Source organism: Cenococcum geophilum, assembly GCF_001692895.1.
Source record: "Cenococcum geophilum 1.58 unplaced genomic scaffold K441scaffold_30, whole genome shotgun sequence".
NCBI classification, from domain to species: domain Eukaryota; kingdom Fungi; phylum Ascomycota; class Dothideomycetes; order Gloniales; family Gloniaceae; genus Cenococcum; species Cenococcum geophilum.
In genome coordinates, this window is record NW_027137588.1 from 809,712 (window position 1) to 835,585 (window position 25,874).

Sequence of the window (25,874 nt, forward strand, 5' to 3'; positions counted from 1 at the left end):
AGCCCAGAGAGGGGTGTGGAGGCGCTCGGTGGAGGTGGAGACAAACTCATCCTCTCTGGTGACAGAGAGGGGGGGTTGGCGAGAGGGTGGTGAGTGGTGAGCGGTGAGTGGTGAGTGGTGAGTGTTGAGGTTTTAATGCTGTCTTGCTTGTCTTCTGTACAATACCTACTTTAACTTTCATTCGGTTACGCGCAATACTGCTTGTGCCAAGGCTGCCAAGGCTGCCATTGCGGCGGTCTCGTCTACCGCACTCCCTCTACGGCAGGCCTTTTTTGTATATAGCGCCAATCTAGTATAGGTGCTCTTTTCCTTGCGCTCAGCGAGCCATAGCCAATGCCGCCCCCCAGATTTTACAAGCGTCGTCGATTACGGTAATTGCAATAAGCACTTTCCGTGGCCGCCATCTCTCAGTCAGCGGGACTTTCGTAAGTATAAGAAGGTGCGTCTATCCCGTCTGCTACGCGATTCATGTTGCTTAATGGACGCCGTTCCGAGGCAAGCTAGCATTGGCTCCGGAAAGCGGATTGTTTCAATATATCTCCTGCAAAGATCTCTGCTCATCAACTGCCGTCCTCCCCTTCTCGCTGGATTGCTGGCCGGTATTTGTGTTCCCAGGGACGAAACACAACCGCCGCAGCATCGGGGTCAGAGAGACAGATGCCCGGGCTGGGCTTTGCGCCTCACGCCCTAGCCGGAACAGGGCAAAGATAATAGTTTGCCCCTCCGACCGCCCAGCACTGACACAGCATCAACCAGCAAGACCAGCATAATGTTATCGGAGGAGTATCAAATAGGAAATCCTGGGCTACATTTCTTCAGGAAATCCATCTTGCATTTACCCTTTCCGAAAAACCTCACCCAGATACTTCGTGCGCTGAACGGCAGCCCGAGGGCCGCCGGTCCTGGGAACGAGAATGGAGCCCCAGAGTCAGGGTGATACTGCAGCGCCGGGGAAGCAGAAGGCCAGACAGCAGCAGGCCCATGTTCAGCAGGACTTTCTCTTTATCGATTCTTCGAAGCCTGCGCAGACTTCGCGCCAAGGTCGTCGAACGGCTCGATCGTTTGTTATGCAGAGAGCCAGAAGGGAGAGGCCATGGTCGACAAGTAAACACGCCGGCAAACAAGCTCCTTTCAGGAGGAGTCCTGATTCTGCGAGTGTGGGCACACCTGACGCATATCACACGCCCTTCACACAGCCGACGACGCCCACAACGCCCGGGGACGTTCCGCTCGCTGGAAATGTCGACCTTGCGCGCGTTGCAGACAACAACAGCTTCTTCCTGGCTAAGCCGATACTATGTAGAGAGTGCCACATTTTAGCTTGCCAGCCCGGCCAGCCCCTGTGCGCGCGCTGCCTTTCGCTTCCTCCATCCCACGCGTCATCGCTGCCGCCAGACAGTCTTGCCGTTGCGGAGGGCGCCATGGATCCGTTTGGGAGCTTCCCTATCGAGGTTGATTCGAGAGTCTCTGAGCTTTTAAATCACTGTGAGTCTGCCCCCTCGTGTCCACTTCCCTCTTTCTTTCCGCTTCCGCTTCCGCCCCTGCCCCTCCCCCCACTGCCGAGAAGTTGCCCGAGCCAAGCACTCCAAGCCGCCCTGCTTCGGGAGTCAAGATCTGCAAAAACGCGAAGCCTCTCATGTAGCCTCGTCGTTGGAAGACTGACTGACGAACCATCCCATGAAGCCCTCATGGTGGCGTCAGCGGCGAAGCGGCTGGCTTTCATAGTTTCAGCTCGTCAACATGCTTTTGTGTCTCCAAGGGCAACTTTAGACGTTTTGGTGGGCACTAACAGCGAGCCACAGTTCTCTCCGTCATGTCTCCTGGGACGATAGCAGTGGACATTCGTCACAAGTCGAATTTGATAAGGACGGATTGGTTTGGCACAGCCTTGAACAGTCGTGCCTTTATGCACAGTTTATTATGCGCTGCAGCCCTCCATCTGTATATTGTAGGCAAAGGTTCTTACTTCAGCATTGTATACCACAAGGCACAAGCTGTGACCGCGATAAATGCCGCGCTTTCAGACCCAGAGTTGGGCATTTCGGATGCAAACATAGGAGCAGTGTTCAATCTCTTGAGCGTCGAGGAAAGCCTCCTTCTACCCATTTTCCAAGAACAATTAGGGGAGGATGGGGAGGAGGAACCCAACCAACGTATGATCCATCTTAATGGCCTGAAGCGAATGGTTGAATTGCGGGGTGGTCTAGGAGCAATCAAATCAAACCGTTGTCTCCAGGCTTTTATTCTTTGGTGTGTAGATGAACCCGATCACTGCCCTGCCCAAAATGGTTGGCATCGCTGACTGAGCATATAGGCACAGCACGGCGCATGCCATCGCTTCTTTCGACCCCCCATATCTCTCCCCCTTGGGCTTGTCTACCAAGAAGCGCGAATCTATATATCCGCCTGGATACCGGCCGGTCGTTTCTGAAAACTTCATTGATCTCTGTCGCTCCGCCAGCATCAGCGAGTCTTTGATCGAGATTATCCAAGACCTGCTCACCTATACCTTTGACCTGAATGCTTGGTTCAGCACCGAAGGCTCTCCGCTTGACCCGCTCGACATCCAGAACCATGCCAGCATATTAGAGAGCTTGTTTCTGCAATGGCTGCGTGGCGACGATGCCCCCCAAATAATCCACACCGCTGTCGAAGAGTCTCTCTGCATCGCCCTTCTCGTCTTTGTGTTTCGCGCGGCCGAGTCAATTGGTGGCTGGGAAGAGCAGACCTACCTTCACTACACAGCGACCAAACGCTTACAAGAGGCTCTCAATGCAACCAGCCGGCGGGACTGGACTTCGTGTCCTGACCTTCTGCTCTGGATCCTAGCTGCTGGCGCCGTCTCTGCGCAAGGATCCACTGAATGCGCATGGCTTGAATTCCAACTCTCAGCAGCCTGCGCCGAGTTCGGTATCGAGTCCCTTGACAGCCTCATCGAACACCTACACCAGTGCGTCTGGGTCAACTACAAGCTCGACATGGCAGCCGAACGATTGTGGGACCAAATATCCCATCTCAGGTTAGAGGAATCAGAATACCTCCCCATCATCGCAAATACTCATACGTAACTGTTACAACAATTAGGCTCGAGCCGTCAATAATCGCACCGTACGCTTCCGGACCATTACAATTTCAGGTCTCTGAGCGTGACTATCGGGATTGGCAAACGAAGCGGTGGTTTAACACCGAAGAGGGATTCGTCGTCCCTAAATCGCCTTACCTCTCAAACGGAGCTCCTATATGGGTTGATGATGGCTTGTACGATGCCGGTTTATTCTATGTCCGTGTCACGCTCTAACCCAACTCTGAATCATCAAGAACTGTCCCTCCGTCCCCACGCAGTCGCAGCAGCTACAGCCTGATAAGCTGAGTTATAACGAGACGAACGGAGGTGCTGACGTCCACCACTCAGGTCATTTGCCACGACAAGCCGACACACACTCTAAACATGGCTTCTAAATAGGAGGTCGCGTTGGTATACTACGACATTAGTTCCACCCAGCCAAAACAGTTTAGGCCTGTGCCCGGTCCGGTCAATACCTGTGGATAGAGCACTGGGATTATGGAGCTCGGGGAACTTCGACCTTCCCTCACGGGCGCCTATTGAGCAAGTATTCTCACCTGGATGTAAAATCATCGCTGATCAGCAAGTATTTTATTCCGCGAAATACTCTCACCATCACGTTGGAGCACGACTCCCATATTCTGACACTTGTTATTCTCAATGCATCCTACGCCGTCTTTAGCAATTTGCAGTATTCAAAGGCATCCTGGCTCAGCACCCCTCCGATGCCTGCCCTAGTGAGTCTGCCATCGGCACCTACTTTGGCGTTTGGAAAGAATAACTCCTGGTTACAAAATACTTTTACAAGGCCAATAGGCTTGTCTTGCCTTACACATTCCATCTTGAAAAGCGTCCTAGCACGACTGCTCTTCCCATACGTATTAGTGAAGGAAGTGAATCAAATCAAATCATATTCGATCAGCGCTTAGATTCTGTTATAAAAATTATTAACTAAGGCTTTCGAACGGTACATCAGTGTTACCAATCTAGCAATGTCGCCAGTCTATCCTAATGACTTAGCAGGACGACCCTTACTTCTCCACCTCTTCTTGTTCCTCTGTACTGCCGACTTTATGCAAGCCCGATTCAACTTCTAGCTGCCCGAGCACCTCACTCCTGCTTGGACCCTTAGATTCGGAAACCTCTAGCTTCCGACATCGAGATGCCAAATCACTAATATGCCTATCTTCACTCTCGGCACTCAAATCTAATAGCGCCGTCTCCAGCATATACAAATATTCCTTGTTCTCCCCACTAGGGCCCCTACTCTTCAGGATATGTGCTGCTAATTCCTGCGGATCTTGCGGGCCAAGAAACTGTGGATTGGAGGGCAGCCCAATGTACACGAGGCACTTGATTGGTTCAGGATGGGACTTCGTGGCATTTGGTTGGTTCGAGGCAGGATGGAAGGGTGTGTATTGGATACTGTATCCATTTATCTCGCGGATATCGAGATAGGCTCGGACTTCAGGCACTTTCGGAGCGGGAATATGGTACGCGGCACCCCAAACCTTTTCAGTGGGGAGGGAGTCGTGCTAGAGCTTCTCAGCTTGGAGGGTAGTGGGATTGGGATCGGGGAGAAAGACGGTCGAAGAAGAGGAAGGATGAGGAGAGGGGTGAAAAAGAGAGAACCAACATGATCGACCAAAGTCTCCCAATGCGCCCTATCAATCAGAGTGACTACCCGCCCAGGGGCCTCGGGGGTGCCGCGATGGTCTTCGCTGTTCGGGTCTTAGACATGCTTTTTCACTCTTGGAATGAAAAAGGATATAGATAGCGTATTTACTATCCAATCCTAGCTGTAAATTCCAGCGCAACGTCGGGGTCGAAACTCACCTCGCCTGTACCACACTGCTTAGTTTTCCGTGCGCGATTCAAAACCAGCCTGCTGTCCCGCACGTACCTGCCAGAACCGCCGCACATAACCCTCGATGTAGCCGGGAACACGCTGGTCTTCCAACAATCACGCCCCATCAGCTCAGCCGCGCGCAAAACATCCACCGGGACAAAGGCAGGTAGAGAAAATGCGGAGAATGGCGGGGCAGGCTTCTAGTTACCGTAGTGGGGCGGAGGTTTCCATATTAAACTCCTGCGCACGCGGTTAACAGCAGTTTGGCGATCGATGCTGGCGCTGTTACTCACCCGTAGCCGAAAAGCCAGAAATCGCCGTTGTCGCCAAAGTCGGGCATAGCTGCGCGGTCGTGCTGTCGCTGTCAAACATGTTGTGTCGTTGGGCGTGGAAGTACTTTCCAACGTCGGTGCTTCCGATGTCGCAAGTTGCGGCGGCATTGAGGTCATTTGCATTAGAGCCCTTCTGCACCCCCAGCGAGGTTTGGCGCTGGTAGAAGCTGCTTAAAGGAATGCCATCCTGGGCTAACATCTCGGGAATATGGCGGAATACTCGGGAATCTGACTTGATAAATGCCCGAGGTTTTCAGCAGAAAAAATAGTGTTCAGGTTATCGGAGGGTTATATACGAGGATTTGGTTTCTATATATTCGCTTCGGTGATGGATTTGGACCCTCATCCAGTACCCGCTGCTCTCCGCATTAAAAACCCCTTGAGCGGGCCCATCATATCTACTGCTTTTAGACCTAAGCTTCGTAACGGCACAATTGGCCCTGATTCAACGCTGTATAACCGATGTAGCTTGTCGCATACTCCTAACAGAGCGTTGTTCTCTGCATATCTCTCACTATTGTATGATTCGAGAGAGAGTTGAGCTCCAATGTCTTGCCCATGTAAGACTGCCGACTCGATTGTTCGGACAAGAGACGCGGCATCAGCCTGGCCTTGGTTCAAACCTTGACCGGCTAAGGGGTGGATCGTGTGGGCTGCGTCGCTGCAGTTGAGGAACAGAGTTAGAAACTTGGATCAGACAAGAGGTAGATGGTAGCACTTACCCGACTAATGCGACTCGCTCCCCAGTATACGTATCCGCATGCCTCATCTTGAGCGGGAAACTGGCTACACTGCCCTCTTGCACGCCCACGACTTTCATTGGTACACTCCGCCTGTTAACAGGTGTATGCTCCTCTCGCCATGCAACCTCCTTTTGATGCCCTTCGGGTAACGTATGCAAGAACTCCAGGTCTACCGTGGAAAGCCTAAATGCCGCGTTCACCATTGCAACAAAATCTTCTGAAGACAGCGACTTCAACCTTAATGCTCGCTCCGGGACTGTTGACCATACAAGCGATGCCATGTTTCCGGGCAAAGGCAACATGGCTACAGGCCCAGTAGGTAGGAAGCGCTGGTATGCGATCTTGTGCCCATCTCCACCCCAGCCAGGCCCCTCGAGCCGCAATGTCGCAACCACGCCATGCCGATTGTAGTCAAATCCACGACTTGGAATACCTGCAAATACCCTCACTGGGCTGTTCGCTCCATCCGCCCCAACAAGTAATCGTGCCGCTAGAGTCTTCCCGTTGCTCAATGTAAGTATGGGCCAGGAGCTCAGATCAAGGCCCTCGGTTTCCCGTCCTAACTCAATGGATTCGACACGGGTAGGAGAGAATGTAGTAACTCCTCCAAGGACGGATAGACGAGATAATAGTGTAGTTGTAATATTTAAGTTCTCGATCATGTAGGCTATGGTGCTAGGTTGGGAGAGTTGGCGGGGCGCAAAGGGGTTTGTGGCCGAGGCCCAGTCGAAGGAGATGCGGGAGTCGCTGACACCGTCCCACACCTGCATCTCCTGGTAGGGTTGGACGCGGGCACTGTCAACATTGGGCCAAGCGCCAATTTCTGCGGCAGTCGAACTGAATCAGCATTTATGTGACCCTGCTAGATGTACAGAGCTGGTCATACCTTGTAGGTTCTTGACGGATGCCGGGGTTAGGGAGCTGCAGCGGTTGGAGAATGCATCCAATGTGGTATTACGTTGTCTGTTCTTCTGAAGATCCTGGCTTTCAACCAGGGCAATCTTGAGATTCGATGTTGCCTTCGAGGCGCCTTGAAGAAGTCAGCCCGCTTCCTGTGAGCTATGGATGGTTCGAAGCCGGCTCATACGTAGTCCAGTAAGCAGGCTTAGCCCCGCTGGTCCTCCACCTACGCATACTACATCATATATTTCTGGTGTTGAAGTCGAAGCGCAGCGTTGGTGAGCGTAGAGTTGTGTTCGGACAGTGAAAGTGAGAGAGAGAGCCCCATGCACCCGCAGAGGCAATCGGGGCGGCATCACAAGCCTAATTGAGAGTTATTCATGGAGGTGATATTAAAAGCTCGTCTGAAGAGGGCCTGGGGATGAATGGCTGGTAATGATGCGAAGCTCAAGGTCTCGACCCGCATTCGAAAGATGACGATGCTTGGCACATTTGTTCCGTTGGTTCTAAGGCTGTGATTCCTGAACCCTAAATAAATATCCATGCATTGAGGCTTCATTATGACTCATTGAATGATCATTGTCAATAGCGAGCCATCTAGATAATTCTACAAGATCACTTTAGTCAAGCATAGCATTATATCTCATTGCGTATCAGATCCATCTCGAGTTCGCTCCGTCCATCCTTGGCTTAGTCGTCTACCTGCGCTACTTTTATGGTCTCTGTTTCTTATACCCTATGATAGTTCTGAGGTTATTGGTTTCCCTGATTTAAGTCTTATCTATTATCGAGGGAAGATGTTGTTCGGCGAGACTTTTCCTGGGGAGCAATAGGTCACAAAATTGTCACCAACTTCAGTCCGAGTTAGGAATGACGGAGGCTTATTCATATCTCCTCATGCCCCTCACTGCCAGTGTATTAATACCTTTCTTCTTTATTCGAGAATGAAACAGGTTAAGCCACTTCTCCATTCTTCCTAAAGAATAACAAAGACGCTCTATCCCCTTATCTTTGTACATTCTCCTAAAATTTAGCAAACCTCTCAAATAGCTTCTCTTGGGTGAGTTCGTCGTTATCCTCCGGCTACAAATTTTTTCGTAGAAATCAACTCTATTCGACGAATGCGTCTGCCGCAGCTGTGGAATGTGACTCTCAGGAACTCGGCGTACTCGAACCTACATACACTGCAGTGTTGTGGAATTCTTACAGGGAGTTGGTTGATGATACCGGAAGAGAGTCCGAAAGAGGGCGGCTAGAGAAGTGGCCAAAGTCGGTCTCAAAAGGCTCACAGACGAAGAGTTCACTCCCCAAGCCTCGAAGTTCAAAAAAACACGATCAAGTTCTCAAGACCCATCATTCCTTCATCGGCTCAGCACGCAAGCCAAAATTTTGCTTGGCATTAAGATGCAAAAGCTCAAGTACCAAATACACACGTGCCGAATTCCCCGGATATCAATACCGACTGCGTTATAGAGGATCTAAGGAGCCGTGAACCTCAACCACCACTTTCTCCTCCACATCTAGCGTGTACTCAATCTCGTAGGCTCTTTTCATTCCCGGGTGCTATGAACGAAGGATCTGATCGTCGACGGCGATCTAATTTGGCAATCGTCTTATCGACTGTAAAGAAGATGTTTGCTCGAAAGGACTCTGCTTAAACTAGCCAAACTGCTCTTTATGCCTACTTATTAAAGCTCCCTAATACGGTTAAAATCCACTCTATATTCTATATGTTGGTCCTTTACCCTACCTAGATAAATATAGGACCCTCCCCTACCAGTTAAAGTAGATAGTAAGAACGAGCACTTTATTAAAAGAATTAATAATATTAAGTATAACAAACGGAAACGCTAATATATATACCTTATAAAATGGAGAGGCTTTATTAAGCCGTTATGGGAACCCGTTAACTCTATAGGACTTATATAAGTTATAAAAGACTTTTATAAACTCTACTTAAAACTACTATAACCCTATTTTATAGAAGCTTAAGTTTAAGGGGGGGTACTATTATAGGATACTCCCGTAATAACTTATTGTGAGGGGACTTTATAAATAGGGGACTATAAGGCACAATTGTAGGAATAGGATAGATTGGTAAGAAAGACGAATCCTTAAGGAGGTAAGGCCTCTAGAATTGTGGAGACTATATACTGCGGGCACGTGCCTCTAGTACGTGACCGGTAACTATTTAAGGGGCGTTTAGGGGTTATCCTAAGGGCAATTTAAGGTGTCCGCAATAATATCCCTTATATTACCCCCCCCCTTCTTATAGTTAGCCCCTAATTGCTATTACCTTATAATAGGGAGATTATAAAGGCTTATCCTAAAAGGGGTTTAGAGAAATATTAGAGAGATATTAGTATACTACTATATATTATCTATCTATCTATCCCCTACTTTAAACTCCTAAAAAACCTTAATAAGAAAAATATATAACTAGAGAAAAGATATAAGGATTACTATAAGACCTATTAAAAGCCTATTAAAAGTGTAATAGTAACTGCCTAGGCTAATATAGGGATTTTTATATAATCTTACTTCTAAGCCTTTATGCTAGTCTATAATTAATTATAAGTATTATAAGTAATTTAGTAGTTTAGTATAATTCTATAGAACCTTTTAGTATAGGATTTAATATATAAAGCCTTAGCTTACTATTGTCTTTAACTGCTAAGATATAGTCTATAATCCTTTTTTATAACCCTTTCTTTATAATCCCCTACGTTACTAATATATTACTTCTATATTTGCCCTTAGGCTATTAAATATAGTTAAGGTATTAATTAGTTAGTTAAAGAGACTTATTATTACGGTACTGGCAGAAAATGGCAGAACTTAGTTAGCAGAACTTGGCAGATCTTTTGTCACGGAACGAGGTCAGGAGGCTCTGTGAACGTCGTAGCATTGACTATGGTACACAACAGGATATTGCACGAAGGTGCAAAGAGGTGCGAAGGGACGAGCACTCTATATACTGTGGGGTGCCAAGGCTCGCTAAGGGCCGCCAGGCCGGAATCCGTGACATCTTTATACAGGCAAGTTGCCATAGATTACCGCATATTGCGGTCACGTGACGTAAAGATCTTATATAACATCGAGCGGCGCTGCTCTTCTTCACCTTTCCTTTCCCTAGCTTTAGATTCTCGTTTATAGATAATCCAATCGTATAGGCTTGCGCGTCCCTCTTACTATGCTTATACCTTAATTAACTAAGTCGCTAATATTATCTAAAGCTTATTCTACTCTCTCTTCCTAAAAAGGAACTTAAATATATTTATAAGACTATAAATAGGACAAGAATATAAAATAAGACCCTAAGGATATTACTAGAACTATAAGGATAGGACCTAAAAGGAAAAGAATAAAACCCTAAGGAAAGGACCTATAAGATATATATAGACCAGAACCCCCTAAAGAAATTACCCAGAATTACTTAATACCCCTACTACTATGCTATAAAATATAGTAGTAGGTAAAGCAGCTATAAGACTCTTAAATACCTTAGATAAAGAAAGAATTAATATTTTAACCCCCTAGGCGGAGCTTACAGCAGCTAATACTAAAATTAAACAACTATAAGAGCTACTTAAAGCTAGAGATACCCCTATATCTAATAATAAGTTATTATTAGATAACTAAAGACTTACTATAGTCTTTTAGGCCCTATTTTAGCGCCTTAGTAGATCTATTAAGGCCTATATAATACTAAAGCGGTTAGTAAAGGTTAGGGATCCCTTACTATTTACGGATAAAATAGACCTAATATTTAATAATTAGAAGCTTTAATTATGGGATAAGCTTAAAGTTAATACTAACTACTTTCCTACCCCCTAAGTTAAAATGGCCTATATTTTTAGCTGTACTAGCGGAGATACCTAGATGTATTTACGCCTGTAATATACTAAAGACTTAATAAACCCCTTTATCTTTAAAGAAGAAATAATTAAATACTTATTTTTTATTTATAAAGACCCTTTTAAAGTATAGAACGCTCGCCTTAGCTATAAAAGCCTAAATATAAAAACAACGGAGACCTTTTTAGCCTTCTAGACCCGCTTTTTATACTTAGCCAAATAGGCCTAGATCTCCTAAGAAGATTTACTACTAAACCTCTTTAATAAGCTTACCCTAAACCTATAGCGGGCCGTATTACTAGCTTATACTACGGTATAGATATTAAAGGAACTTATGGACTATTATCTAGCTATTAACTAAGGCCTCTATTAAATTAAGGCATGCGCTAATTAGCTAAAAACTAAAAACCTTATAAACTAAGCTATAAGTACTATAAGAGCGGCCTATAGTACCCTAGCACAATTAGCAACCCCTATAGTACTAGCCGCTTAGCCTATAGTTAACCTAGCAGCTAGCCGCGCAGCTACCCCTACTATAGGTTTAGTGTACACCCGGCCTATATATAGCGACCCCTATATATAGGCCCTTAGCGATTAAGGAGCTTATTTCTTATACAGTTAACCTAGTTACCCTATAAGAAACTACCTAATAAAAGCAAAGATAAATAAGGTCCTATTAATTTAGGAGGATAGTATAGAGTTAAAAAAAGAGGAACCTTAGGGGAAAACTCCTCCCTAGGGTTAAAAGGAATTAATATATTATATATTAATCTAGGTTAGCTAGTTAATAGAAAAAGCTGCACTATCCCTTATACTTTATTTCGTAATAGATAATAAGTTTTAACCTCTACTTTAGCTAACTTAGAAGTAAATATCTTTACTCTAATTAATATAAAGTAAGCTATAAAACTGGCTAACTTTTTAAATACGCCTCTAGAAGAACTGCCTAAGATAATTCCTATTTATAGGTATAACGGATAGGTAAGACTACCTATTATAACTATATTACGGATTTATCTTTATATTAATAAACAAAGGTAGTATAATATCCCCTTCCTTATTACAGACCTAGAAAGCTATAATATAATCTTAAGGAGAAAATAGCTAGCCTATTTAGGCTTATAGCTAAATATACGGAGTAGACGGCTTATATAGCCTAAAACCCTACCCCTAACTCTTTCCTTTATAAAAGAAATTAGTATTATAATAGAAAATCTTATACAGCCCTAGATTAATACTATTTACTAGGCCAATACTATACGTAGGGACTAGGCCTTTAAGAAAGATATATAGCTTAATCCGTAACAGATCTGTATACTACGCCGCCCCTAGACTACCTATATTACGCTACCCACATTAAAGACCTAGGAAGTTAGTAATAACCTAAAAAAAGCCCCCTATAGAGAGCTTAGGCCCTATATAGCTATAAAAATAGTAAAAAATATTAGATATTATACTAAACTAATAAACTAGAGGGATAACTTACGGAAGATAGAATAGGAGCTAAGAAAGATTATAAACCCTAGACTATAAAATACGGTCCAGTAAACGGCTATAAGGAAACCTATGGACCTCCCACTAGTTAATATCTACTATATTAGCGCTATAGGATTCTACCGGAACTTAGTTTAGCCTAATACTATTACTTTTATAACTAGCTAATACAAAATTAACTAAATATTTAAGGAAAAGGAAAGTAAGCTTAGTAGATAGGAAAGCGAGCTTATAGATAAGGAGCTAGTAGAATAGAAACTACCCTATTAATACTAAAAGTTTAAGGATATATTCTCTAAGGCAGCATCTAATATACTTCTACTATACTAACTATACAACTATAAAATCGAGATTAAGTCAGATAAGGAAAACGCCCTTAGCTATACCCCCCTTTATAAACAATCTATTGCTAAATTATAGGCTACTAAGTAGTACCTTATTAATAACCTAGTAAAGGGGTTTATTAAGCCTAGATAGGCCCCTTTTACCTCCTCTATTTTCTTTATAAAAAAGCTAAATAGAGGACTTTGTTTCTATATTAACTACTATAAACTTAATAATATAACCCGCAAAGACTGTTATCCGCTGCCCCTACTTAATAAGACACTAGCCTAAGTAAATAGAGCTAAGGTATTTATAAAGCTTAATATCTATTAGGCTTTCTACTAAATTAGAATAAACCCTAGATTTATATATTTTATTATATTTTAGACTTAATATAAATTGTATAAGTTTAAAGTACTTCCTTTTAGACTAACTAGCGGACTGGCTACGCATTAACAATATATAAACGATGTACTTTTTAACTACTTTAATAACTTCTATATGGCCTACCTAAATAATATTATAATTTACTTTAAGAACGAGTTAGAATACAAGGAGCACGTTTATAAGGTCCTATAATAACTCTATAAGGCTAGCCTTTAGGCTAATATTAAGAAGTTAAAATTTAGTATAAAGCGTATAAAGTACTTAGGGTTTATTATTAGTATAGATGGAATTAAGGCTAACCTAGAAAGGATAACCGTAATTAATTAGTGGGAACTACTATAGACCGTAAAAGGGATATAGTTATTCTTAGGCTTCTATAACTTCTACTAACGCTTTATTAAGAACTATAGTAGAATTACTTAGCCCCTTAGCCGCCTTACTATAAAGGACTAACCCTTTCACTTTAACACTATATATAAGTAGGCTTTTAATAAGCTTAAGAAACGACTGGTCTCCGCTCCCTTACTCGCCTACTTTAACCTAGAATAGCCCTTAATACTAGAAACAAATGCCTTAAATAGTATTATTACTGGCGTTTATTCCTAGAAGCAGACGGACGGAAAATAGCACCCTATTATTTACTACTTAAAGACTATAATAGATACTAAGCTAAACTACCTAATCCATAATAAAGAAATGTTAGCTATTATCTCTAGCTTTTAGCACTAGCGAGTATAGCTAAAAGTGACCCCTAAGCCTATTTAGGTAGTTTTAGATTATAAGGCCCTAGAATACTTTATAATAACTAAGGCCCTTACGGCCTAGTAAGCGCGCTAAGTAAACGTTTTATCCTAGTTTAACTTCCTAATTATATATAGACTAGGCGCTACTAATTGTATATATTACGGAGTAAGTATAAGTGGTGATAATATATAACGAAGTAGATATTATTAAGCTATATATATAAACTGTGTAATAAGGTCAAGACGTTACGTAAGGAGAGAAGGTAGGAGATTGGGAAGAAAGGGCATATATTGTTGACTTGGTTGCTTGGTTAATATATATATAAAGCAGAATAGGGTTTAGGTCGTGGTCCTAGCAGAACTTGGTAAAATTTAGTGGAACTTAGCAGAATATAGCAGAATGCCGTAGATTGCTGCTAGATTGCCGTTAGATTACCATTTTGCAGTTAGTCTCTAATTGCTAAGTTAGTAAAAATAGGTGGATGTGTATAAGGTGTTACGGGGGTGTCCCATAACAGTACCCCCCCTTTAAACTCGAGCTTCTGTGAGGTAGGGCTATGGTAGTTCTAGGTGGAGTTTGTAAAAGTCTTCTGCGGCTTATATAAGTCCTATAGAGTTAACGGGTTCCTATAAGGACTTAGTAAAGCCTCTCCATTTTATAAGATATATATATTAGCGTTTCCGTTTATCATACTTAATATTATTAATTCTTTTAATAAAGTACTCGTTCTTACTATTTACTTTAACTGGTAGGGGAGGGTCCTATATTTATCTAGGCAGGGCGTCTAATATAGGGGTAGTATAATGGAGGACTAACGTGTGAAATACGGGGTAGATTTTAACTATATTAGGGAGCTTTAATTAGTAGGAGTAAGAGGAGACGACCTTCTTAACCTTATAAGGGCCAGCGTTCTTCTAATTAAGTTTCTTAGCAGGTTGTTTTGTATTTAGATTTCTTATATCTAGCTAGACGAAGTTACTAACTTAATAGGCCGGTGCTGGGGTTTATTTCTTATTCGCTGCGGCTTTATAGACGGATTAAGCCTATATTATTTTATTAGTAAGGAACTATTATAGTTCCTCTATCTTTTTTACGAATTTATTTACTTCTATAACTTATAAGGCTTAATAAGCGGGGTAAGGAACGTTGCTAAAGGGTTTAAAGCCTATTTATGGATGCTAGCCGTAGTTAGCTAGGAATGGGGAGACCTTTATAGTTTCTAAGATGGAATTATTTGCCGTAAACTTGGCGAATGTAAGCTAGTTAATTTAGTTATCTTATAAGTATAATGTGTATATCTAAATATACTATTCCATTATAGCATTTACACGTTCTATTTAACCATCCGTTTCTAGGTAGTATGCTATAAATAACAGTGCTTTAATATAGAGTTGGGTAGTTAGTTTTCTCTAGAATGTAAAGATAAACTGGCTACCTCTATTAAAGATAATTATTTCGGGGAGTCTGTAGAGTTTCTATACGTAATCTAGGAATAGTTAAGCGACGGCAGGTGTTAATATATTAGGGTAGGCGATTAAGTGTCTTATTTTAGACAGTTGGTCTATAACTACTATAATATTTATACAGCCTTTACTTACGGGGAGATTAACAATAAAGTTAATTAAGATATCCTTTTATCTTCGGTCCAGAACAGGCAGTGGCTTTAGAAGGCCGTTATACGTCTCATGCGAAGCTTTAGCTCGTTAATAGATATAGTAGCTAGAGATATACCTTTATATTATATTATACATATTTAGCTAATAGTATTCTTATTAGAGCAGTTCTAGGGTTTTTCCTCAGCCTAGGTGGCTAGCTACTAGTAGATTATATACATGTTTAAGGAGCTTAAGCTTAAGTTTATCGTAATTAGGGATAACTAGACGGTTCTGGTAATATAAGCGGTTTCCGTAAGCTTTATATTTACTTAGAGAGATCTTCTTAGAGCGTCTAACGCCGTTGTGGATTAGCTTAAGCGTCTCTTAGATAAACTCGTTATTTGGGTATTTATTAATTATAATCTATTTAATTAATTAATTAGTTATTTTAAGGATATATACTATAAGATCTTTAGTAGGAGGGTTAAATAGTTTAGGGCGAAGCAGGGTTTAATTTTGGTAAGAGCGCGCTTCTTTTAGGGCTAGCGCGTCTTGTAAGCGTTAGGTTAGGGCATTAGGCTTCTAACTTTAGACGCCTAGGTAGTACGTAATTAAGAATTGGAAGTGTAATAGATATTCTGACCAGCGGGCCTAGCGATAACTTAGCTGTTTTGTAGTTATAAAGTACTATAGGTTCTTATAGTCGCTAAGGACCTTAATTAGAAATCCGGCGCCTTCTAGTTTAGGTCGCTATTGCTTAAAGTATTTAATAATAGCTAATAATTCCTTATCGTAGATCTCGTAGTTGTATTCGGCTAGGCTTAGTCGTTTTAAGAAGTATGCTATAGGGTGTAGTACTCTATCCTTGTTATATTGAGACAGGATGCCTCTAGTGACGTAGTTAGATGAGTTGGCTTCTATAATACTTATTTGGTTTAAGTCGAAGTATTAGAGTATAGGCGTAGTAGTAAATATAACCTTTAGATAGGCAAAGGCCTTCTTACATTCCTTATTAAAGGTAAAGACTTTATCCTTTTGGGTTAGAGCTATAAGGGGTAAAACTAGGGCGGAGAAGTTATTAATAAACTGTTAGTAAAAATTAGCGAATCCTATAAAGGCTCTTATGTCCTTAACATTCTCAGGTTTTTACTAGTTTATAATTGCTTTAACTTTTTTTAGGTCTATTTGTATACTATTTATAGAAATGAGGAGTCTAAGGTATAGGACTTCCGTTTTATAAAATCCGCATTTATCTATATCTAATTGTAGACTAGCTCCATGTAGGGCTTATAGGATAAAGTTAACGTATTTCCGATATTTGGTTAGGTTATTACTATATATTAGGATGTCGTTAATATAAGCAGTACAGAAGATATCCAGGTAGGGGCGTAGGGTATTATTTATATAATGTTAAAACGAGCTTAGAGCGTTTGTAAGGCTAAAGGGTGTTACTAAGTATTTAAATAGTCCATATTGGGTACGAAATGCAGTAAGCCATTTATCCCCTTTTATAATACAGAGATAGTTAAATATAGAGATAATATTAAGCTTTGTGTAGTAATAAGCCTTACTTAGTTAGTTTAGCGTCTCTTATATTAATGGGATCGGATATTAGTTTTTAATGGTAACGGCGTTAAGAGCTTAGTAGTCTATATAGAAGCGCAGACCGCCGCTAGGTTTCTTAACGAAGATTACTAGTACGGCTATAGGCGACGAACTTGCTCTAATAAATCCTTTACTTAGGTTCTTATCTAAATACTTTTATAATACTTAGAGTTTATTTTAGGACATCCTATATAAGGGTCTAAATCTGGGCTGCTTCCTTTTTTCGAGTATAATCTTATAGTTGTATAGTTGGTATTCTGGTAGCTTATTGGCTTCCTTTTATAAAAACGCATCTAGGTAATAATAATACTCTATTAGTACCTTCGTGGTAGGGTTAGTGTGCTTCCTTAGTACTAAGGCCTTCTTAATATCAGCTATTGTAATAGTAAAGATTGTATACTCGGGTTTCTTAGTAAGTTGCGCTAACGGGGTAGCTCCAATTATGCGGATATCTAGGGTACTAAGCTCGCTCGGATTGCTTATAGTTTCTTACTTAGGTTTAGGTTTAGTATTAGGTATAGAGTTAGTGTTAGATTTAGGTTTAGGTTCTTTAAAAATCCTTTTTATAGTAGAATACTAGTCCTTCTAGTATTTTTGTGTATTAAGCTTAAGCTTCTACTTAGCTTGGGGCGGTGTAGTACTTAGGGTCTATTTATAGAGTTTAGTGGAATTTTTAGATCCTTAATGGATATTGGTGGAAATCTTACGTCGGTAGAATTTAGTAGAATTCCTAGGTTAGTGGAATCTGGTAGATTTTTTAGGCGTAGGGTAGACAGTTGTGGAAATTTTAGACTGGTGGATCCTAGTGGATTTTTTAGATTTTAGTTCTAAGTCTAAGCAGCGAGTTATAAGGCACTTCTGCTTATAACAGGAGGCGGTAAATAGAAGCTTAAGGTTGTCCTAATTAATAGTTACCTTATATAGCTTTATCTAGGGTTATTTAAGGATTACTAAGTGACCTAGGGTAGTAATAAAAAGTTTGATTAATTCTTTGTGGTTTAGGTATTAGAGTCTTAGGAATACTACGTAGGTAATACAGCCTAAGATAGTGCGTTTACTATTAAATCTAAATACGTTAATGTGCCGGTTAAGGGGGGTTAGGGTAAAACTATTATCTTACGCAAAGATCTTATTAATAAATCCTATGCCGCTAGCTCCTATGTTAATTAGGATTTAAGCGTTAGCCTATTAACTATTCTACTAAAGACGGCAGTTAATGGTTATGCTACGGTCCTAAGAGTTGGAGTTTGTAACGTTAAATACGTTTAATAAAATCCTATAGTAGAGCTGTTCTAGAGAGCGACTTAGCTCTAAGACCTTCCTTTTAAAGGCGATCGGGGTAGGGTTCTTATAGGACGTCGGCTATAGCTTTATCTTTATAAATGGTGCTTATTAGACGCAGGGCTGGAACTAGGTAGAGATTGGGGACGGTAACTAGAAGATTGATGCGGTGAACGGCTGCTAGTATTGGCCGTTCATAAATTGTTTTGGGGCGTAGGTAAGGGGACAAGATAATATTTTAAGATATAGTCCTTACTTCCGTATTTAAAGTAGAGGCCTAGCTTAATACGTCTTTCTCGTTTAGAGGACCCTAGTAGGGCATACTCTAGGGTTTTAGTGTTAATATCCATGGCGTTAGGGTGCTTAGGCTAAGACGACTTAGTAGATATTCGCGGGGCTGTCGTATTATATTAAGGAGCGTGTTTTAGTGTTAGGCGTAGTATATTATTATACCGTTTGTTAATAACGTTTACGTAGGCGTTAAGGGCTCCTAGTAGGTCTACGCCTATTAGGGAGGTTTTTAGTTTAGGGCTTAAAGATTTAACGAGGCTGTTAATTAGTGCGGAGTTGTTCTAGCCTATTTCCCTTACGTAATGGTTAAATTCAGAGAAGTATACTAGGAAACTTTTTGTTTCTTAAGCTATGTAGTTTATCTTTCTTTAGGCAGTAGCTTAGCAGTTTAGGTTACCGTATAAGGCTTTAAGAAGTACAACTAGGCTTTATACTAAGGTTGGCTAAAGAGGTTTAATAAGGTCAGCTACCTCTCCTCCTAGTCAACTTAGGGCGTAATAGAGTTGGTTAGCTTCGGTTAGGTAACGGTTGGCGTTACCAGTTAACTTATTTTTTAGCTAGCTTAGAAATAATTAGAGCTCTTATTATTTACTAGTAAATACCAGGGGGTCGGGTAACCGCTTAGATTATTATAGTGTGGTAGTTAGTTTAGGGTAAATAGCTACTATAGGTTTGGGACTTACGTTTCGCGTATTTATCTCCGGAGATAGTATTTAGTTTTAGGGTTCTGGCGTAGGCATCTTAAGGGTATAGACTTCTTTTTAGAGGGCTTCCATTGTTTTCTAATGCCGTGCTTCTTATTTAGCTTATTATTAAGTTAGGGTAACTTGTTATTATTTAAGGGCCTCTATAAAGGACTTCTATATGCTTACTATTTGTTCTTAAAGGATAGATATAATATTGGTGGCCGTTACGGGGGCTTTAGGTGCGTTTTCCATTTCGGGTAGTAGTGTAAGTAGTTAACGCAACGTAGTGTTACGGAGTAAGTATAAGTAGTAATAATATATAACAAAGTAGATATTATTAAGCTATATATATAAACTATGTAATAAGGTTAAGACGTTGCGTAAGAAGAGAAGGTAATAGATTGGGAAGAAAGGGCATATATTGTTAACTTGGTTGCTTAGTCGACATATATATAGGGTAGAATAGGGTTTAGGTCATGGTCCTAGTAGAACTTAGCAGAATTTGGTAGAACTTGGCAGAATATAGCAGAATGCCGTAGATTGCCGCTAGATTGCCGTTAGATTGCCATTTTACGGTTGGTCTTTAATTGCTAAGTTAGTAGAAATAGGTAGACGTGTATAAGGTGTTATGGGGGTGTCCTATAACAGTACGGACGCTCTTATAAAACGTAAACAGGACCTAAATAACTAGATAGCCGTAAAGATCTTATTACAGACCTAGACGCTACTATAACTAGAATACCTTAACCTTTAAATACGAGAAGAACTAAGTACTAAATCTCTAAGCGCTGAGATATGTCCTATTAACCCTATGGAATTTAACCTTATTAATAAACTACTGCAAGTAAACTATACGGACCCTTCTCTATAGGAATACTGTAAAAAGGTAAAGGATATTACTAGCCTATAGTCTTTTAAAAATAGACTACTTAAGTACTAGAAACGGCTAGTAGTAGTAAAGGAATAGAACTTATAAACCTAGTTTATTACTAAAGCATATACCTAGGTCTCTATAGCCTACCCTAAAAAAAATAAGACCCGTAAGATTACTAGCAACCGTTAATACTAGCCCAGAATAGTTATAGATATTAACTATTATATACGGAACTACAATAACTGCCGTAGGTCTATAATTCCACGAGATAAAACCCTAGGATTATTAAAACCTCTCTAAATACCTAACCGCCCCTAGTAGTATATCTCTATAGACTTCTATAAGCTACCTATAGACCACGACGGATATAATATAGTTATAATTCTAATTAACCGCTTTAGTAAGCGCCTGTTTTTAATTCCCTATTATAAGAATATTAATATTAAGGAGGCGGCCTAACTGTATATCTACTACGTCTACCGCATTTACGGACTATTAGATACTATAGTATCCAATTACAGCCCGTAATTTATATTAGCTTTTTAGAATAAGTTTATCTAGATCCTAGGTATTAGGCTAAAGCTCTCTATAGTATACTACCCCTAGATAAACGGCTAGACGGAGATTATAAATTAATATTTAGATTAAAGACTTTAGCCTTTTATTAACTACTTCTAGAATAACTAGGGCGAACTACTACCCTTAATAGACTACGCCTAGGTAACCCTACCTTATAACTTTATAGGATTTGCACCTATCTAATTAGAAATAGGGTATTTACCCTAAATAAGCTTTAACTAGGATAGACTAAAAGGACTACGGACTGTATGCGAGAAACTATCTTATAAGGAAGCCTAATAGTACGCTAAGCGCTTAGAGGAAGCCTAAATAGTAGCCTATATAAATCTAAAAAAGGCCTAAAAATTAATAGTATAGTAGGTAAATAAGTATAAGCACGAACCTAACTTTACTATAGGTAATATAGTCTAGGTTATAATAAAGAACTAAAAGACGGAACGGCCTAGCTATAAGCTAGACTATTAAATAGCGGGACTATATAAGGTCCTTAAGAAGATAGATAACTTATATAAAGTAAAGCTCCTAGATTTAATTAAGGTTTACCTTATTTTCTTACCGGATAAGCTATAAAAAGCTATAAATAACCTATTACCTAAATAAAAGAACAAACCTCCCCTACTAATTTAAGTTAGTGGCGATAATAAATAGGAGATTAAAGAAGTACTAGCCTATAAACTAGTAAGGAAAATGCTAAAGTACCGTATTAGTTGGAAAGGCTATAACCTAAACCCTACCTAGTACCCTATATAAAACTTTATTAGTAGTCCCTATAAGCTTTAAAAATTCTATAGCCGTTACCCTAATAAATTAGGACCCTTAAAGTACCTAGATAAGTAAATAGAGTGCTAGTATAGTAAAGACAATAGGCTATTAGAAGAATATAAAGATAAAAACGCCCTATAGGAGTAATATGGATATATAAAGCCTAAGGGCAGGCTTTACTAAAGGGGGGGGGGGGTAATATTACGGCACTAGTAGAAAATGGCAGAACTTAGTTAGCAGAACTTAGTAGATCTTTATACTAGCAAGTTGCTACAGATTGCCGCATATTGCGGTTACGTAACGCGAAGATCTTATATAATATTAAGCGGCGCTACTCTTCTTCTCCTTTTCTTTTCTTAGCTTTAGATTCTTGTTTATAGACAATCCAATTATATAGGCTTGCGCGTCCCTCTTACCGTGCTTATGCCTTAATTAACTAAGTCGCTAACACTTTTTAGCTAACTTATCTGCTATTTCGTTTCTATGCTAAAGACCTTAGTTATATAGTTTAGTAGGGTCTAAGGTGGTTTCCTCTACGAATTAACGCTAGCTATTTCTATTCTCCTTCTATATTATCTTCTTAAGCCTATTTTTTAAGGCCTTATAGTGTGGTGGTGTAGATTAGACGTCGCCTACTGTCTTGGCATTTTCCTATACAGTAAAAACTGGTTAGTATGATACGGTTCGTACGGCCAAGCGTATCGTTATACCAATAGTATTGTTATACGAAGAGTCACGTATTTGGTTAATAAGTAATAAGAGGGGGGGCTTTATACTTAAAAAGGCTTAAGGCGTCTACCTTACTGGCTAAATTAGGCTCGTATAAGAGCATATATATTAGATCCCGCAAGAGTTATATAAGTTTGCAAGTACTCTCTATCTTTTTGGCTATATAGCGACGTGGAGCGGGACGTGTTACAACTCCCTCCCATATAAAATCTCTACTGGTTATAACGATTTTGGTAGGGGAGACTTAACGATATCATCAAAAGTCAGAATATCGTAATATTACACCAAAAATAATTTGATTGAGGGGTGTAGATCGTAATATAGAGTATATCGTTGTAATTAGATATCGTACTAACCAGTTTTTACTGTATTTATAAAGCCTTCGGCTTCCTTCCTTCTTCCCTCTATTAGATAGATATTACGACCTTACCAGTTACCGGAAATACACTCTTTTCTTTCTTTCTTACTAGCTGTTCTACTAACTGATTACAACTAACCGACCGACCAACCGACAGACCAACAGCACTGTGACTTTCCATCTTAGAGAGGTTATACCCTCCCATATATTTTATAGCATTCCACATAGGGACGATGGCAAGCTCTTTAGATTAGAAGTCTAGTGCTATATACACAGGAGACACGTAAGAACATACTACGACTATAGAAGAACGATTAGCTGCGGAAGAACGACCAGCTGTAAAAGAACCGCCAGCTAGATAGACGAGACAGCAGAAGTAGAGAACTAGGCAGTATTAAATAGCAAGGGGAATTAGGCAGTCCCGGAAAAGATAAAATAGCCAAACTTAACGCATAGGCCAAAGAGTGGCAATAAGAGGCAAAAGAGCATAAGTTAGATGGTCTTAGAAAGTTATATATAAGGACGTTAAGCGAACTAGCGAGCCAATTAGATAACTTTGACCGGTGGTTAGAATTACTAAGATCTACTACCGAGCATAGCCAGACCTTTATTAAAGACGTAGAGACGGGTAGCTAAAGGCCAATTATTTAGACGGAAATGAGATCTAAGATATCTGGCGGCGAAGGAAGTTAGTACTACCTTTTAAGAATGGAGATAATACCAAGCAAGGCCGTAAGCATATGAGATTAAATCTGTCCTTAAAAGCTTCCTATTCTAGCTTAGCTTTATTCTCTTTTAAGTTATCCGGATTATATTAGTAGCGGCTTTAGAGGCACTCCGTAAAGAACTACTACGCGGAATAATGGCAGACTAAAGCAGACGGACGTACTAAGACCTAGTAGTGGATAGTGAAGACACCATACTCTCTTAGGGAGACTCCCCCTTAGGCGTTAAGAAGCAGGTGCCTTCCGTTAGGGACATAGCTGTATAAGTAGACTAGCCACAGCATGTACCTATTAAGATCCCACTAGGATAGCTATCTGAAACACCCTCTGTTAAGACTATTGTAGGAGGGTACGACCACTCTCAGATAGGAAAGTCACAGTGCTGGCTGTCTGTCGGTCGGTCGGTCGGTCGGTCGTCAGTCATAATCAATCAGTAGGAAAGCAGTTAGTAAGAAAGAAAGAAAAGAGTGTATTGTGTGTCCGTCGTGCCTGTCCGAGTTGTTGAAGACTCTGAGGGCTCCAGACCGATCTATATAACTTGTGTAAGGCCTAGGCTCTCCCGAAGCTATACCTAATCTAGATGTTAAATCCAGGGGCCAAATCACACCACTACACTATAGCCATGCAAGCAGACCTACTATAGCGTTTATCCGTAACACCTAGGACTGATAACCCTTAGTAGATAAAGGATATAAGCCGTAAGGACCACCTATAAGCTCCTAAGGAAGCTCTAAATATACCTTATAGCTAGTAGTCGACGGCTTAAAATAAGGTCTATATTATAGTCTAGCCTATACTAGCCCTAGGAGCTATAGGAACTCCCTACTTCGCAGGATAGAACGTGTTGCAGTTTATTAAGTAGTATAAGCGGCTATACGTCTAATACTATATAATAAGTAAGGAGAAGCACTAGGGTCTTCTGGAGTACTGCGATTACTAAATAGGAATGTAGATCCGAAGTCTACCTAAATTTATAGCTGGCAATTAGACGGAGCTTATAAGAAGGCTTAGGGCAAAGTACTAAGAAAGTGACTAATTTCGGTAAATAGAAACAGTAGAATTCTTAGAAGCCTATATATAGTAGTATAGGGACAATCCGCCGAATAGTATACGCGAGTACTATAGACAGTTCGCACTAATTTCTTAAAAGGCTACTAAAGCTAGCAATTTGGACAACGGTTAGTGAGGATACTAGTTTGTAAAAGGACTTCCGCTTAAATATTAAAGATACGCTATAGCTAAAACGGGAGCTAATCTAGATAGACGAAAGTCCTTTAACTTCTATTAGTTACTAAGAGCCGTAAAGGACAGACTTAGTTTATATAAGGGCGCAGATTATTTACTAAAAATGGACCCTAAGGAGCAGAGCCTTTGTTAGCCAGTTAAACAGTTCTGTAATTAGTAGCCGGTTTAATGGGATAAGATTAGCTGTAGGAGAGAAGGAAGACTTTTTAACCTAGCTAGACCAGGTATACACGGAGGAGCTTTAATATAGCAGCAGTTACCTATTACGGATTAGGCTGTAGTTTAAAGCCTAGCATAAGGATATAGCCTAGCACTAAGATATAAAGACTAGTAGACTAGCACCTAACCTCCGCAAGACTCCTAATATCTATAAGACTGTTAATATCCATAAGATTTTACTGCTTTTAAATAGCCGCAGTAAGACGCATAGGGTTAGTAAGGTACGTAAGGATAAGGCTAGCAGACCTGTTTTAGATATGGAGGAAGTTACTATTTTACTAAGTACGAATGCTAAGGGCTAAAGGATCTTATTTAGTAAGGATTCGTATATATAAAATAAGGAAGGCTAGTAGCGGGGGTGCGCGATTGACCTAGACTAGTACTTTCGTGGCTCGGCAATAAAGGACAACTAAAAGGTATTAAGAACTGGCTTTATACGTACTAAGGAATAAACCTAAATAGATAGGTATATTAGAAAATAGAAGGATAAGGATAGACGTAGAAATAGGCCCCTATAAGATAAATAGATTTTACTACTTTTTATAACAGAGTAGTACTAAAGGACAGTGATAAAACACGTATAAACTGGGAGGACTACTATTAAGTACGGCCTACGGACTTAGTAACGCCTAGCCAGCAACGTCCGTAGACTTACTTAACTCTTAGAGATAGCCGTATAACTAGGATAACCGTTAAGTAACAGTAGGCATAGCTATAGGAAAGGAATGTATGACCGGGAGATTATATCCAAATTGGGTTATAGCCTATAGATAAGATAGCTAAAGCTAGGAAGAAGAATAAATTATCTAATCCTTAGAGATGGTCTTAGAGACGGACGCTTAATTAGGTCAGCCATTAACTATAGGCTTCGCAGCAGGCTCTATAGTAGGTATAGGATATTTAACTAGGGGACAGTTAAATTCTAAGGTAGGAGAGGGGATGTAGATAACGGCCGTATAAAAGATTTCTATTTGTCTGCTTAATTATAGTATTTCCTAAAGCTCCTTTCCTTGTTTATTTTCTTAATCGCAATATATTAAGACGCGTTAGTTGCGATAACCTACTGTAAAGATATTAGCTTAGCTTACCGCCTATTACCGAGCTAATAGCAATTTTTTATCCCGGGGATAAAAAATCCTAATTAGTCTATTTAGTAATAGAGCCGGTAGAACTCTACGCCGCCCCTAAAATTTAATAATATAGCTGCACGATAAAAACGGATACTAAGAGC

General features: G+C 40.6%; 3 protein-coding genes across 3 annotated transcripts; 1 reads left to right on the forward strand and 2 right to left on the reverse strand.

The window, feature by feature from the left end:
• Positions 1-914: 914 nt before the first annotated feature.
• On the forward strand, positions 915-3,298 carry K441DRAFT_688131 (uncharacterized protein; the record flags this gene model as incomplete). Its single annotated transcript, XM_067652154.1, has 4 exons — positions 915-1,485; positions 1,803-2,250; positions 2,315-3,019; positions 3,085-3,298. The coding sequence occupies 4 exons, from the start codon at positions 915-917 to the stop codon at positions 3,296-3,298; spliced, it is 1,938 nt and encodes a 645-aa protein (XP_067502335.1).
• Positions 3,299-3,866: 568 nt separating this feature from the next.
• On the reverse strand, positions 3,867-5,506 carry K441DRAFT_171426 (ChaC-like protein). The gene is made up of 6 exons (XM_067640321.1): positions 5,207-5,506; positions 5,122-5,153; positions 4,968-5,017; positions 4,901-4,905; positions 4,701-4,785; positions 3,867-4,599 (listed from the first exon to the last, which is right to left on the reverse strand). Exons 1-6 carry the CDS (start codon positions 5,251-5,253, stop codon positions 4,096-4,098), a joined length of 723 nt encoding a protein of 240 aa, XP_067502336.1. The 5' UTR covers positions 5,254-5,506; the 3' UTR covers positions 3,867-4,095.
• K441DRAFT_706498 (ubiquinone biosynthesis hydrox) lies at positions 5,122-7,378 on the reverse strand. Its single transcript, XM_067653664.1, has 5 exons — positions 7,076-7,378; positions 6,875-7,018; positions 5,968-6,811; positions 5,207-5,906; positions 5,122-5,153 (listed from the first exon to the last, which is right to left on the reverse strand). The coding sequence occupies exons 1-4, from the start codon at positions 7,242-7,244 to the stop codon at positions 5,588-5,590; spliced, it is 1,476 nt and encodes a 491-aa protein (XP_067502337.1). The 5' UTR covers positions 7,245-7,378; the 3' UTR covers positions 5,122-5,153; positions 5,207-5,587.
• Between the last annotated feature and the right edge of the window lie 18,496 nt (positions 7,379-25,874).

Coding starts and splice junctions, on each gene's coding strand:
- K441DRAFT_706498 (XM_067653664.1), bottom strand. CDS start 7,244: ATGCCGCCCCGATTGCCTCTGCGGGTGCATGGGGCTCTCTCTCTCACT. Junction 6,812..6,874: donor ATCCGTCAAGAACCTACAAG/GTATGACCAGCT, acceptor CGACTGCCGCAG/AAATTGGCGCTTGGCCCAAT. Junction 5,907..5,967: donor GAGCGAGTCGCATTAGTCGG/GTAAGTGCTACC, acceptor CCTCAACTGCAG/CGACGCAGCCCACACGATCC.
- K441DRAFT_171426 (XM_067640321.1), bottom strand. CDS start 5,253: ATGCCCGACTTTGGCGACAACGGCGATTTCTGGCTTTTCGGCTACGG. Junction 5,154..5,206: donor TTCTGGCTTTTCGGCTACGG/GTGAGTAACAGC, acceptor CCGCGTGCGCAG/GAGTTTAATATGGAAACCTC. Junction 4,600..4,700: donor GGGAGACTTTGGTCGATCAT/GTTGGTTCTCTC, acceptor GAGAAGCTCTAG/CACGACTCCCTCCCCACTGA.